The sequence below is a fragment of the Dromaius novaehollandiae genome, chromosome 3 (genome assembly GCF_036370855.1).
Source record: "Dromaius novaehollandiae isolate bDroNov1 chromosome 3, bDroNov1.hap1, whole genome shotgun sequence".
In the NCBI taxonomy this organism is placed as follows: Eukaryota; Metazoa; Chordata; class Aves; order Casuariiformes; family Dromaiidae; genus Dromaius; species Dromaius novaehollandiae.
Genome location: NC_088100.1, coordinates 87,438,415 through 87,454,196, shown reverse-complemented (window position 1 = coordinate 87,454,196; position 15,782 = coordinate 87,438,415). Strand labels below are relative to the sequence as shown.

Sequence of the window (15,782 nt, the reverse complement as noted above, 5' to 3'; positions counted from 1 at the left end):
TTTGTATGTGTGTGCTGTATTGCTAGAACCACTTTTTAAGACAGTAACTAGCATGTGTTTACAAAGTTAGAGCCCTGGGAGTAACTCCTTAAAACTCGTCTGGACAAAATTTCTAGAAGAAAAAGAAGCTGTCTTTAAACAATGGACACATAATAGCCCTACCAGAATCTTCTTACTTGCATCCTGATTCTGTTCTTCTCATTGCCCTGAGTTAACTCTGCCCCCTCCAACATTTATCCTGCCAGGGCAGAAAATGGAAAGTTCGGTAGACTGCCTAGAAGGAGTCTCTCTGAGTCTTGATGCCAGCTAGCATGGGCAGTGACTTAGAGGACTGTAGCGTGAACCACAGTTGAGTAAAATCATGCTATGATATGCATGACTTGTATCTGTTGCTAATGATGTAAGTGCAATGCTTGTGATTTCAGTCATCCTTGCCGCAGCAGTCATCCGGCTATGGAAGCAAAGGGCCTTGACAGGAGCAGGTGTTGGGGTAATTCTGAAAATTGCATGGGAGAAAGACAGCAGTTTAATCCAGCTCATACAGCCAATTGGAACTGTTGACCTGCCACAGAACTGAGTGAATTTTAATGAGAGTTGAATTATCTCTAAATTATACTGGATGGTATGCTTGTGGTTGTGGTCCGAACAAAGTTGTTTTTTTGTGTAGGTCCAAACCAGGAATAAACTGGAAGAGAAAATCTGGAAAACTGCTGTGTAGCTCTCCTCAAATTAGGTTGATGGCCATGTACCCACTGGGGATTGGCACTGTATTCTTAGCTTGTTACTTAGCCCAAGTAAAATGTTTATGAAGGCACAAAAATTTATAGTCATTAAATTAAGTTTTCCCAACAAATACCTTCCTTCCTGCTTGGGGTTAGGAAACAACAAAGGTGTTATAAGCCTAGGTTGCACATAGGACTTTAATAGGTTTGTTTTGGGTTTCTTTTTTTTTCTTTTTCTCTCTCATCCTAATGAAAATAGGACTGTGGTGATATTAACGGCAGCAGCAGTAGTAGAAACGCACGTGAAGCAGAGCTGGGGGCCGTGGCCAGTAATGGTCTGGAAAGATGAGCTAACTCGCTTTATGCCTTGGGGGTCAAAAGCAACCTTAGTGCTCCATTTGTGACTGTTCTGAATAGGCAGAAAGTGTATTTGGCAGATGAGAAGGTTGCTGGTAGTGTGGCTAAGGAAAGTAAGATAAACTAACCTTACAAGAAAGCTAAGTCTGTATTTAAAAGAAAAAAGATATATGAAGCAGTGGGGCAATGTATTGTGCTGAAGCACAGTGGCATGCTGATTCTGGTCTGTCATATTGCAATGTATTAAGGGATGAGGAAGAAAACAGATGGCAACTGCAGAGTGATACTAAAAACAAACTTTTATGAAATATTTGCAAGCAGCATAAATGAGAAAGCCAGAGGAATAAAGACAAGGCTTAAGTGTTTTATATACTGCTATAGAAACAATGTGAAATTTCTGAGGCAAAAAAACAGCATAAAGAAGCTGTCCGTAACAGCATTAGCAAACTTTTCCCAACAACAACATGAACCTGATGGCATGCCCAGAGAAACTCAGGGCTGGGGGGTGGTAGTGGTGTTTGTTTTGTTTTGACTAAATGCTAGCATGTATTCCTGTCCCTTGGTAGTAGGTGCATCTGTGAGCATATAAAACTCTGTCATAAATAGGCATTTGCAAATATAGCTTGGTTCAGTGGGCTTAAAATCATGATATTCTGCATGAGTTTATAAGTAGTACTGCTGTGATATGCCATGCATTCAATTTCTGCTCCCTCAAGGGTGTCTTGCATGAAGCACAATCACATGGCCCTAACTTGTTCCAGGTGTTACAAGAGTGTATTGACTTGCTCCTCTTGTGTCTTGGAGATTCCAGATTTACTCATTAACTGGAGAAATGGAAGAAGCTCAGCTATTAGAAAAAAAGGTCTGAGTCCTTTACACTGGTGAGTAAAAATCGCTCACATCTAACGCTGATGGTTCTGGTTGTTAGAGTTTGGTTACGCTTTGTTTTTATAGCATTTGGGTAAGTATTATGAAACTGTTTTTAGTTTTAGTGGAAAACTAAACTGTATTTTGTGTTGCGACCAAATCCCTGATAATGTTGTTCAGTGTATCTTTTTCCAGCATTTCATGAACACTAAAATACTAGTTTTACCTGCTAATAATAATCCTCAGTTATGGGGTGTGGTGTGTGGGGGGAGGGCTTTTTTTTTCTCCCCCCCTCTTAAAACTCTAAAATAAAAACTTGACTTTCTATTTTCAGAATAGTATTTTACAAGAATACACCATGAGGCTGGTCAAAAGAATATTTTATAAAAGCCTTTTGATCAGATGGAAATAGAGCTCAATCCAGATGAAGTGGTTAGCAGAGAACTCTTTCTAATATGTTCTGCCCAACTAATCTGAATGAACTATTTTACCATTTATTATTCGGTTATCTTCAGTTAACTGGATTCAGTGTAGACTTTTAATTTAATATCACTTTATCTGTGTAACTGCATCAGTTTAGTTCTCTGGCAAACTACGAACTGTCTGCCAGCAAACCTTCACCAGAAACTGGAAAGCCATTCTGAGCTCCAGTAATTATTTCTTGGTGCTGTGTGAGGAATTTATTTCTTGTCTGTGCCTAATATAGCTTTGCAGAGTGTGGGCAATTAGCGAGGTGGCTCTTCTTGGTGTGAAAAAGGAAAGTCCTTTCTTTTTTCTTTTCTTTTCTTTTCTTTCCCCTGCTGAAACTTGTTTCTGCTAAATAATGGCACCTAGCAACTTCTGCTGAGAGAGGTGAGAGCGGGCTGCAGAAACTCCCCCAGAGCAGCTCATCGCTGCTACCAAGGCTGCTACGGCACCAGGTACGCGGTGCCCGCGGCGCTGCAGCGAGGCCGCCCAGGCCGGCTGGAGACGGCGATTTCGCGCCGGCGCTGCGCAGGATTTCGCGGCGCGGAGCCGCCCCCGGGGCCGCCGCGGGGACCCCCCGGCGCGGGGACCCCCCGGCGCGGCGCGGCGGCGGGCGCGGCCGGGTCCCGGCTCCCGGGCGGCGAGGGGCGGGCGAGCCGCCGGGGGAGCCTCCGGGCCGCCGCCGGCCGCGCACCTCCGCCGCGAGGGGGAAGCGGCGGTGCCGCCCTCCGCCTCCCCGAGGTGGTGGCTGGGGAGGCGGAGGCGGATCCGCTCCGGCTCCGGGCGGCGGCGGCCCCTCCACTGCGCCAACCTGCAGGCGGGCTGGCGGCGGCCCCGCCCGGCCGGCCGCGCTCCGCGTGCGCGGGGCTGCGCGGAGCCGAGCCGAGCGGAGCCGAGCCGAGCGGAGCCGAGCCGAGCGGAGCCGCGCCGCGCCCCCCGCCGCCGTCCCGGGCAGAGCCGCCAGGAGCCGCCGCGGGCTGCAGCTCGCTGCCGGCAACAAGCAGCGGCAGCAGCATCTCGGAGCGGCTCTTTGCTCAGCGCCCTTTCTTCCCTCCCAGCCCTCTCCCCTTTCATACCTGCAGCCTTGCCTCCTCCCTCCACTCCTCCTACCTCGCCGTTTCTCCTTCTCGCCTGCTCTTCCCCTCTGCTGCTTTTTTCTTTTTAGGTTTTTTCCCCTTCTTTCTTCTTCCCCCACCCTTCTCTTTTTTCGGACCCCCTTCATCCAGTGCCTCTAAATTTCTTGGTTTCCCCTGGTTTTTCCTTGGACTCTGCCTTGTCATGTCAAGATGGAAGTCAGGCATGACTGGCTCTCCTCGTCCCCCCATGAGGGCTTCGAGCAGATGAGGCTGAAGAGCAGACCCCGGGAGCCCTCCCCGAGCCTCACCCGCGTAGGTGCGAACTTCTACAGCACCGTCAAGCAGCAGGACTACAGTGCCAGCGTCTGGCTGAGGAGGAAGGACAAGCTGGAGCATGTAAGCCGGCTTACATTTTCTCCTCCTTTTCTTCCCAGAGCTCTCCCTAGGTAGTCTGTTAGGCTAGCTCTCTGCCAGCTTGGACTCCAGAGGAGAAGTGTTGCTCGAGTGTACCGTTGGGCATGGTATTTTCCGAGCGGTAGGGGAAGGAGCTGCTCGGAGATCCCAGGCTGGCCAGATCCGAGGTGCATAAGAGTCGATCCTGTTCCCACATTGGCATGCAAATCTTTACCTCACTGGAAATATTTTGAATGTTCTTGGCTTATTCATTCTCTTCCCGCAAACTCAGCACTGATGTGGGAGGAGAAATATTGGGATGGCGCAGATGGAGGTTGGAGCATTTATCTCGCAGTAATTATAATGTAGTTCCAAAATTACCAAAAGAAAATATAGTCTTCAGTTGTAGTTGAGATGTCTTTTTTCTTTCCCTTCCTTCGTGGGACTTTGAATATTTTCAACCTGCGTGGGGTAGAGGAGATTTCTTTCAAGGCATCTATTCCTGCAGTGGCAGTACATGATTTAACTGAGTGTTTGGGACCACAGCAGAACCGATACTATGGGTAGCTGTTGTGAATACTTTATGAGATTTTTTTAAGGTCCTTCTAAGTATTCCTGTGTCTTAGATGGTGTTTGAAAGGATTTTTCATGTTGCTTCTAACAGCAAGGAAATGAGCTGAGATGACCTGCATACTGTGTACGAGTTTTCTGAATAGCTTATTAGATGAACCCTATTGTTAGAGTGTACAGTACAATCAAAATAGGGAAGTAGCTGTACATTTGCAGTGATGCAAAAGAATGTGGATGGGTTTGCATAATGTAACAGTCTACAAATTATTCGCAAGTGTAAAGAATGGCAATCACAATCTCATTGACTTCGAGATGCACAGAAAAATATTTCTTGCGATGCAGCCACCTGAAGTCTCTTTTGGTAGAAATCGCCTTGTTCCCAGAGTAAATTACCTTTATTGCATGAAAATTCTCGATGGCGAAGCAGAATCTTTTAAAGATGAAATCCGGGGGGGGGGGGGGGGGGGGGCAGCAAAACACCCCAAACTATCAACTGGCTGATAGGGTGTTACCTTCCCTTTCTACTAAACTGCAGAATATCTCATCACTGCTAGTGAAATATTAAACTTGGTTTTTTGACACTTCTGGGGAAATGACAAGAACTGATGAACTGCTGGAAATGTCACATTTCAAATTTTGAGAAAGGTATTGAATCTTCTCTGCCTTCCTACACACGTTTTTGTGATTCTTCACACTAACAACAAGGCTTCACAGTAGTAAGCTTGTAAGCAGAGTATTCTCCCATTGTGAATCAAAAGGAAAGGTCAGTGCCTTATCTCAGCAGGGCTGATGGCTAAAACACAGGAAGCATAGAAATCTAAGCTCTGGCTCTTATAACAGGTTTTGCCAGAAGTGCCTACATGTTGATATGTGTCAGCAGGTGAATGGCTATAGATGGGCGAAATAGTCCGTCGACGGTTTGATAACTAAACACTGTTCTGGTAGCTCAGTGTTAGCATGGTCAAGTATCTGTATGCGAAACCATACCACGGTATTAGCACAGATGGGGGAAAACAGGTGTTAACTTGTTTGAAGATAACTGTAAAACCTTAATTTTGGTTTGCCGTTTTTTTTCTTTTTTGATGAAGTCAGTATTTTGGTAATTTTCAATAACCGCGCAGCATTGGTGTGAAGAAGCTTTTTCTGTAATAAGTTTGGTATGAATGCATGTTCTTCTGGGAATTTCACTTTCATCTGATATAGTTATTTTTATTCCCATAACCTATATAAGCCATGCTAAGAAAAAATGGAACACTGATATTTCTTGCTTGCAATGAAGTAGTTGTTTCATTGCAATTTGTTGTGAATACTCTGCAGTACACTAGGTGTGCCAACTGTGTATATGTGAAAATAAGTTACTCTTATGATTTAAGGTAACTGCATTATTAGTGAGTGTTGTAACAGACAAGGTACTGCCTAGCTCACCTCAGTGAATGTGAATAAAATATGCATTAATTTCTAGATGGTATTTTGCTTGTACAGTTTTGATGCAATGTTGTCATTTTCTGTTTCTATTTTCAGATAAAGCTTTGAGGTTCTTTAGGGTTTTCTTGCTAAAGAAGTTGGTGTCTGCACCTCACTCTCCCATTCCAAAAGACAAACCAATTTGAGATGGATCACTTTGAATGATATGACTTATGATAGGTTGTAGCCAATGTTGGATGATGAAGGTATACATACTTCATGAGGTGGATGAAGAGCAGCTGCTTGTTGCAGTCCCTCTCTGAGGCAATTATATTACTTGAGATCTACAAAGAAAATCAATATACAAGGAGTGAGCGTGCATGCACTGGTTTTAAAAGTATGTAGTTACAAATTTGATGCTCCATAGTGGTAGGTATAGGTAGAAGAAACATGTATGATGAGTCTAAGTCGAGATATGCATGAATGTATTTTTCAAGTATTCTGTAGGTCTTGGGGAGAGGTTGTTTTTTTTTTTCCAGTGAAATTACTACCTAAAAGGATGTTAGTGTGGTTGTAATAGGAATAAAATAGGGCCAGTATTTATTTTGTATACTACTTTCAGTTTATCCTTGCAGTCCACAGTTGATGTAATATATTGACTGCTTTAAAAGTGACTAGCAAGACTTACTGATGTGAGACACTTACCATTAATCAATATATAGTTTGAAGGACCAAAAAAACCTCTTAAGAAGTTCTTAAGTCAGTATCTGTCAAATATGTATCTCAAATACACAAATAATTTTTTTCTAGATTTCAAAACTGTAACAAAGTTATTGAGGATTTTGTTTGTTTGTTTTTAACTGACCTGAATTTGAAGTGTGACAAAGTTAAGAGATCCAAAATTCAGCTGTTGCTGTGACTTTTTCTAAAAGCAGAACCAGTTCAGATACACAGATACGATCATTTCTTAAAAATTATTTGATACTTAATTATTGACTGACCACAGAGGAAGTCAAATTCTGGAATGTATTGCTGGCTGCATGATAGTTGGTTGATTGTTAGGTGAATCTCAGTATAGTCTGTGCCCTTACTGTGATATTGCCACTTGCAAAAAGATAACCCATATGACTGAATAACCAATTTCTACAAGGCAACTCTTCTCTATTTTTTTTTGTGAACTCAAACCCTGTCTTTAAGATGAAATGGGACTGCTTTAATGTGTTTAAAGATAGGCTGGTAAGGAATTTTTGCTGAAGTGTATGTGCGCTGTAGCTAATAGGACAAAGTGCCAATATTTTGTAGGTTAATGAGGGAAATCATGAGAGGTGTGAGGAACCTTCGTGTTCTGGATGTGATTGCAGCAGTGTTGCACGTCTCTGATTAACAACCCTCTGGAGGCGATATTGTTCAAATTCGAAGCATTTGCTTCAGCTGGTTCCTAATGCCTTTTTGTGAAGCTGTTTGCCAGATACTGGAAGAAATGGAGTGAGAACTGTTGTGTGAAAAGTTCCTAAGTCTCCTTTGCACAAGTTTTTTGGGGGGGTAGGGGTGCTGAGCGTTGAAAGAGGGGTGTGTGGGGGAATTGTCTTTTTTATTTTGGACTTTTTTTTTGGTTTTTGTTCAGAGATGTGAATTGGGTAAGATGAGGTAAGGATGGGGAGAGAGAGAGAGGCTAATCTGATAGCCTTTAGTTGCAGGGATTTACCCATGTCTACTTTAATTTACAGCAGGTCTCCATCATGTTTCTGCATCCTTCGGTAATAACAAATACCATATAGCTGCTTTCCCAGTACCTCAGCGAAGTATTCTAAAACAGAGCCTAGTTTTAAATAATAAATTATTTAAACAAAAACTGAATAGTTTTTTTAAACTCTGACAGATAACACTTGAAGCATAGATTGATGGGCGTTTGGGTCTTTTTTTCCATGGCAAATACAAGTCTTCCTTCTCAAATACATATTGGCAGTCTCTCTCTCTTTCTAGTAACTTTTAAATACACTTATTTACTCAACTAAGTTAATTTTTAAAATTTGTCTTTTAAGAATCAGCTTCAATATTATAACTTTTTGAGACACCTGGTGTCAGTGGAGATCGTCTCCGTCTGTTACTGCTAGCATTGTCACAATTAGCAAAAGTTATTGACAGTTACTGTGGCATCTCTCATTTTTACTAAAGTTTTGATCAATAACAAAGGTGACTTCAGGATTTTCAGATTCCAAGTCATCTTGCTGTGTTGCAAGTTGACTTGACCAGTTGATGTTACACAGTCAATGGGCATACCGCTACTGCATTGGCGATGTTGCTACCCAGAGAAGAAAGAAGTAGAGGGAAGGTGATGTCATGTGGCAACAGAGGCAAATGAATAAGCAAATGTTAAGCCTCAGACACCTTTTTTTTGTTTTCCTTACAGTACAGGAAATTTTTAATGAAAACGTGGTAGAACACTTTAAGATTGCATTTGTGCTCTTGCATGTGAGTTAGCCCAAGTGTTAACAGACAAGAGAAAGGTTTATAAGCTTGAGAACTGGACATCTTAAGGACGATAGAAGATATCGTGTGCTTTGCTATAACCTCTAACAGGTAAACGAAGAAGGGGAACACAGCTGTGATATAAAGCAAATAATGTGAGCAGATCTCAAAGTGAAGCCAAATCAGTTGCTGCCTAGAGCCATCTACTTTAACCTAAGTGAAAATAATAAAAGTTTCTGAATTGGAATCCAAAAAAATCATTACACACATTCCCAAAGCAGCTTCTGTCTTGCAGTAAATGCAAACACATGGCTTTTTATGAATTAGATGAATTGACAATCTGTAGCAAATTATTTATTCCTGCTTAAGGCTATCTGGAATAATGTCAGAAACCAATGAAGAAATGGACTGTACCATGTATAAAGATACCTTTCCAGGTTTGCAAGTGGACACTGTTCAGGGGGTTCAAAACAGTTGGTTTCCAGCGTTTGGAGCTTATTCATGGTGCAGTTGCAGGTTTTAATTCAAAATGTCTATCTGGCTCAGGAGATTGTTTCTTTAAAATGAGGGGGCAGGGGGGAATCTAAGTCCATTAAGTAGAGGGATTTGGGCTCTGTCTTAGCAAAAGACTTTGATGTTTAGAAATTGCCTGACTGCAACAGTGGCACTGGCATGCATTGAAGTACTTGCTGAAGCAGTAGCATGCAGTTAGCTTCATAGCTGAGAGACTGTGTGTGGAGGAGTTCTTCTGTTGAAGTGCTGTTTTCCTTGAAAACCTCTTTCTCTGGTAATTTTGGGTAGTTACAATACATGCAAATAATTTTATATTGCAAAGCAGTGAAAACACAAGGGTTGGTAATTCATTTTTCTTTTCCCAGTCTTAGAAGCTGCTCTTCTGACATACCAGGAAAAACTCAACATTAGATTAATGTAATGCACTGGTTCTGATGAATTCAACATCAGTCAATTTGAAAGCCCAGATCTTCAAAGCTAAAATTAAAACAGCTGAGAGGCACAGTCACTGTAACAGGCTTAATTTACAGTGTCTGGCTCCTGGTTGTTATCTAAGAAAACAAAACAACCTGAAGTTTCACAGCTGCATTTAAAATTGATTTTATATACGCATGTGCAAATTTAATTCAATCCATTCAACAGTTCTTTGAAAGGAAGTTTTTTTAGTTTTTGAATGAAACACATAAATCCTAGGCAATGTTTGTTCCAGATGCTAGCTTCTGTGAAGATATGGGTTGTCATTACTGTGTCTTTCCTAAAGCTACCAGCATTAAAGAAAATCCTAATTACTCCTTTGATACTGTCACCCCTTATATCAGTGTTGACCATCCTTTTTTAAGGCTTTTGAAATAGTGGCTTCAGAAACTGGCAGCCTAGTCTCTTTGTCTGTTGCATAAACAAATACTCTGCAATCCTCAGTGGTTTGGTCTTGTAGCAGACCATTAACAGTAAGGCTTTTAAAGATAGCAGGGGTGCTTAAGAGAGGCTAAGCAAATTATCCGTAGTGAATATCTCCTCCAAATGTAATCACTTCACTGATTTTAGAGGATGCCCAAAGATGTTAGTCTCCTTGGCTGAATTTAGTTTTTGTATGTCTAGCTTAGGCCTTCGTCCATTCCGGAACAAGGAACGCTAAAATACTGCAGTGGAAATCTCTTTACCAGACTACCTGGACACAGAAGCAACAGAGCAACTCATCCCAGTGACTAACAAAACCCACTTCATCACCCTTGAAGATGGGAAGCAGTATACTGCTTATCATTGCTAGAAAAGAAACTCTTCTGTTGGCAGTAGACACTCCAGTTTTTCCTCTCCTGGAGGACACTTTTCCTGAGGAACATGCTTATAACCACCCACCTTTTTCTCTGTTCTTTCCTTAACCTTATTTAAGGACTGATTTGCAGGCCTTTTGCATAATTTCATTACTGAGAAGAACCAGCTGCTCTGCCAATGTCTTGGAAGGGCTGTATATCCTCTTAAACTGAATATTCCCCTCTGTCATGTTTCTGAATCTGAAGGGAAATTTCATGGAAAATGAGAATTAGGTGCTATTTTGAATTTTGCTTTTGTAGATGACAGCTATTGGAGTAAAAAACCACAATCTTACTTTTCCAGTGCAGTGACGTTCCTCTGGTGTCTCTAGCGTTGTCCAGTCTGGCTGGACAATGCAGTTGCTTGAGATCTCTCCTTTGCTGATCTTGGGAACTACACTAGGAGGGCGTGAGAATATATTTAGGCTAGGCAATAGGTACATGCTAGGATCCATATTCACTGATTGGCCAGATCGGGCACCTGTGCTGCTGCTTGTTGATGGCCTGTGTGCCTGGATTTCCGGGATGGGGGATAGGAAGTGGATGCACACCTAGGTCTTTCCTCCCTATCTGATGGGGAGGTGTTTGGGCTGCTCATCCAGAATTCAGAGATATTCCCAGGTTCCTTGGGGTTATGAGGGAAGGCAGTTATCTTGATGTTCCCTCAAGAAGTGACTTAAATACTGGGCTTATTGTGGTGGTCGCTGGCTATCTGCTATGCCTTACAGGAGAGGAGGACTTCTCAGGTAAGAATGAAGAAGTATGTGAAGAGAGTTAGGAGGAGAACCTCAGAGTTCAGGAGGAGAAAGACAGTGAATGGATGATACCCTGGCCCCACTGAAGTGAATTAATTGAATTGGAAGTTAATTTTTATTAGGTTGCAAGCATATTCTTGTTTTTTGGATGCTTATCCATCAAAACTTGAAATCTGTTTTCTTTTTATTCTATTTTTTTAAAGTTTGATCTTCCAAATCCTGTCACTTTTAGAAAGGCTTTTCAAATATAACAAAGGGTTTGAGTGTATTTATAGGGATTTAACTTGTTTTGTTTTTGTTTTGATCGAATGCATTGTGTAACTTGATTATGTAGACAGCATCTAGCTCTGGACAGAGAAATATCAGAATGGTATTTTAGCAATACTTCATTGGCTTGCTGTTTGAAGATAGAGGCAAATTCACCTAAGCTAGATCTATTCTCCCATTTTTGTACAACTTGTAATGCCTTTTCTATACATGCAATATGCGTAGAGGAATACAGATTATTAATTTTCTTGCTTGGAAACATGAATTTCATAAAGCTTAGATGGTTCTATTTCTGGCTTCTGACTGCATGCTGTCAACATAATCAGCAGCTTGTTTCATAATTTATATAGTTATAGCTCATAAATAGTAGTAATTCTATTTTAATTTTTGTTGCTATTTGAGTTCACTGTTTACAATTGCAATAAAATGTCTAATGGAATAAAAAGCTGATGTATCTGAGAATTGCTACTAATAAAACAAATAGCAGTTCAGATAATTCCTGCCATTCTGATAAATTAGGCTGGATTTCCACAAGGCATTTTAAACTGCTCGGAGCAGACACAAATGTGGAACAGTGCTGACAAGGGGTGCTGTGACCGTGACCGATAATAAGATTATCGGTCGCCAGTTTGGGGTTTTTTTGGTTTTTTTGTTTTTTGTTTTGGTGATCTTATTGTTAGTTTGGTAAAGACATACTTGGGGTCATCCTCTAGCTTGATTCCGTAAGTGTTAGGGTATGCTATAAAAAGCCTATCGTAACGAGCAGATATGCTTTTGTTTTGAAATATAAATGGGTAAAAGCTAGTAACATCTTCAGCGCTCCCAGTCATAGCAAACATGGCATATCTCATTAGTGCTTTCAGTGTGTTACAGGAATCGTGCTGCTGCCCCTCATGTTCCACTGCTGATCCTTTCCAGGCAGGAACGATTTGCATAGGGAATGTGTATTGCATGTGCTGGGCAAACTTTAGGCGCTACTGCTACTGAGGCAAGTCATTAATGGTCTTAAGGGTGGCAGTGATTTGAACCCAACTTTCTCAATACAGTTTGCATGCTTGTTGCTTGATCTCGGTCCAAAGCCCCAGCAAAGTCTCCACTAACCAATAGTGCAGATGTAAGCTGCGTTTTCCTGCTTCCTGAAGGCTCACTGTGGGTCAGCTCAGCTGCTGTGGGACTGGAGCAAAAAAAATGTGAGCCCAGCTGGAGTATGCTAAGCAGATGGAGGAAGTCAGGCTCAGAGTCCTTCTCTCTTCCTGAGCTTTAACGCTGGACCATCAGGCTAGTTGCTGGATGCATAGTTGAGGGCACTTACCTGTTAGCACACAGGAGGAGCCTTGATAGGCTATGAAAAGGGCAGAAGGGATCCTGCTACAAGAGATGGGATGTGAGAAACTAAGATGTGGGTTCGCATTCAAAAATGAGATAAATCCAGTTGTTCACCATTTAAGTCCACCATAAGATGTTTCAGAATGGAGAATACAGAAGGAAAGCAATTTGGTGCATTTGAAGCTTTGCCAGCCACTAGGATTAATGAACATGTGCCCAAAGAACCCTCAGAAATACAAAGCTACCTATGAAATGATTGCTCTATCCCTGGTTAAAATAATTTCATTTTTACTTAGAACGTATAGGTGGAGAAAAACCCATTGTGCCAAAAAAAATCCAAACAAAGCCAAACCTAAACCAGAATATGATCTCAGTTTAGTGATTGCAGGGATCACATGTTTTCATGTTTCATGCTCATTTAAGTGGAAATGTGCACCTGCTTTAAACACAAAACCTGTTCCCTCTTGTGGTAAATGAATTAGGTGAGCAAATGGAAGAACGGACATGGATGTGCCCAGTGGCTACAACAAAGATGGTCTTGTCACGTTCTGTGATTTCCCTGTAGTTGTTTATTGGGGAGGACCCTAGAGCATCTAGAAAATCTTGTGTTCCTGGAAACATTAAATAAAAACAAGGTGACCGATTATGAAATGGCTTCTTTCCTGGTCTCACGTGATTCCTGACAGAAGCATGTTTAGCCTCTTGATGGGCAGCAGTAGCATAGTTGGCGTAGGTGAGGCTGGGAGGTCGATTGGAGTGGAATAAGCTGGGGCTGAAGCTCTCTAAGTTTGCTCCAGGACCTGAACAGCTTTTGCTGGCTCTGACTGCATATGCAGTGTGATGTATAGGCATTTCTGTCTGTATAAACTGAAGTTCATGTGCGTTTGTAACCATGTGCTGCCCGTTCATTGCTACCTTCTAGAATAAGATAGTTCAGAGGTTTCAAGCCAATGGGCTGGCTCAGGTAGCCATCGTACTTTTTCCTCACCCACCCAGCCAAAAATATCAAGTAACTTTTTCCTGCTTGTTAGAGAATTGTCTTACAGGCTGTAATAGTGTGTTTAATCCTATAAACTCTCAGATTCAATCTGAGAGTTTAGTAGATGTGCTACCTACTGACCTTTGTGGTCTTTGACATCTTACAGAAAAGGGATTTGCCTAGTTTTTCAATGGGAAGCATAATGCTAACTTCTGGCAGGATAACGAGCCTAACAGTCACAGCATTTGGAAATGGCTTCAGTCACAGTTTGAAATGTGTGCTAGACTTTGCTATTTCTCCATGTATGTTTTCATGGAAAATAAAGGCAACATGTTTCATGAATAGTCAACTTTTTCTAATCTCCACATACGAAGTCATCTGGAGTCATGCATATGGTCCTGTGTATAAGTGCTACTTAAAGTAATATGGGACAAAGTATATTGTGCTGCCTATATAGGATCTGTGACTTTTAGATTCCCAAGAAGATACATTTTTTAAATAATCTTTATTTATCTTACAGGATTTACCAGCTGCAGCAAACAGGGTGGCTACGTGGGATAGTTTTAAGGAAGCACAACTTACAAATGAATGACTTAAAACAAGCGAGCAAAAAGAACGCCTAAATGGCTGAAAGCCTGACCATTTTAGAATTATTTTATTTTATTTTATTTTAGAAATGTATTTGTAGAATGTACCAAATCTGATGCGTAATACTTACTGCTGCTTATCTGAGATGCTATGAGCATTAAAAAGATCATCAATATACCAAAGGCTGTTTCAGGCCCTTACCTTGAGCATGATTTATTATTTGAATAAGAACAACAATTTTTTGGGTCTATCATGAAGCAAAGTCACATAAGCATTTTGGAAAGCGTTACCATTTTAAACACAAAAACTTCCTTTGTCAGTGTGAGCTGCTGTCCCTGGAGACTCTCTTTGAATTCCCCGTTGGACATGTGACAGGCAGGTAGCGCCTAACCCTTCCCTTGTTGTTTCATCCCATTTTGCACAGTATTGTTCTCTCTGAGTTTTGCTGTCATGGTTCAGTTGCATCCAGCTCCTGCTACTGAAAGCTAGAATGTGCCAGCCTGTATTCCCTGGCTGTGCTACGTGTGCTCTTAACGCCAATCAGCCTACATCAATTTGCTTCTGCAGCCATATGATGGCTGCAACCATGGACTTCTGGAAACTTCAACTCTTAAAAAATGTTTCTTCTGCAGTTTGCATGCTCTGTTCCCCTAGCCTGTCTGTGTGGGGGCTGTTCCAAGTATTGCGTTTGGCTTTAAGTAATTGCTGCTAGTTAGTTAATTTTGAACAACAGCTATATCATACAACTTTTTTCTTTTACTTCTCCAAAGGTGGGTTTATCAACTCAAGCTTCATTGCTTCTTCCATGATGCTTGATGCTCCCCCCATCTGCTGTTCCACTGAGCTTTTTTTATGACAATCCACAGCCTTATTTCAGTACTGCATGTCACCTTCTGCAGTAGACTTTCTGTATGGAACTTCCAAGGAAGATGCAGTGAGTGTCGTATATATAGGATTTGCAAAATCTAGCTCTTTTACAAGGGTAATGTATAATTTTTTTTGTCCTGGCAAGGTAACATTTTCCAAAGTTCTAGTGTTGGAAGTAGGGAAGTGTTTTTTTCTTTTTTTCTTTTTTTTTCTTTCTCTTCCTTCCTTCTCTTTCTTCTCTTTCGGCATACTTAGCTTGAAGAGGGGACAGTGACTTTACCTTACGGCTGTGGTCAAAAGGAAGCTCCATCATGAATGTCTGCATACAAACTGGCCAAACAGAGCAGCAAGAAAGGAATATAAAAAGCAATTTTTCAACACTTGTGGTTGGCTTCTTGGAACAGTGGGTTCTAAAAACGTACAAGAACACTGGTGCATAAGAAATTTGTTCTACAGTATAAGAAGTGATTGTATATTTGAACTACTAACTCTAATTTCTGCCTGGGACATGTGGAGTCATTGGCTCATTTAACTAGCTTCTGTTACATATCTTTAAGCGAGGAATGTGGAAGCTATGCAAAAAGACTGTCAAAAGGGAAATATGAAGTGTTTAGACTGAATGCAGGGGCCGCTTCTGCTTTTCAAAAGATGGAAGTATTTTAAATGTGAGTGAGTCTCATCAAAATCCCTAGTGCAGACCCACCTCAGCTAACAAGTTACTTGCTAATTTTTACTGATTTTAAATTCTTATCTTTTTGGAATTCACTTTCTATGACTGGATACAAATAATGTTTTGTCTTCAGCTTTTTAAACATCTGCTATCTGCAGAGGAGGCAAATCAGTGATTCTTAAAT

General features: G+C 41.4%; 1 protein-coding gene across 3 annotated transcripts in view; it reads left to right on the top strand.

Moving 5' to 3' along the window:
• The first annotated feature begins 3,155 nt into the window (after window positions 1-3,155).
• Window positions 3,156-15,782, top strand: part of PLD5 (phospholipase D family member 5) — a 192,567-nt gene continuing 179,940 nt past the window's right edge. Inside the window, exon 1 of one of the 3 annotated variants that reach the window (XM_064509376.1) lies at window positions 3,156-3,883. In XM_064509376.1, the coding sequence (XP_064365446.1) occupies window positions 3,698-3,883 (186 nt within the window). In that variant the 5' untranslated portion in view covers window positions 3,156-3,697. The remainder of the gene's footprint in view (window positions 3,884-15,782) is intronic. The other 2 variants (XM_026102629.2, XM_026102633.2) reach the window with 2 other exon arrangements.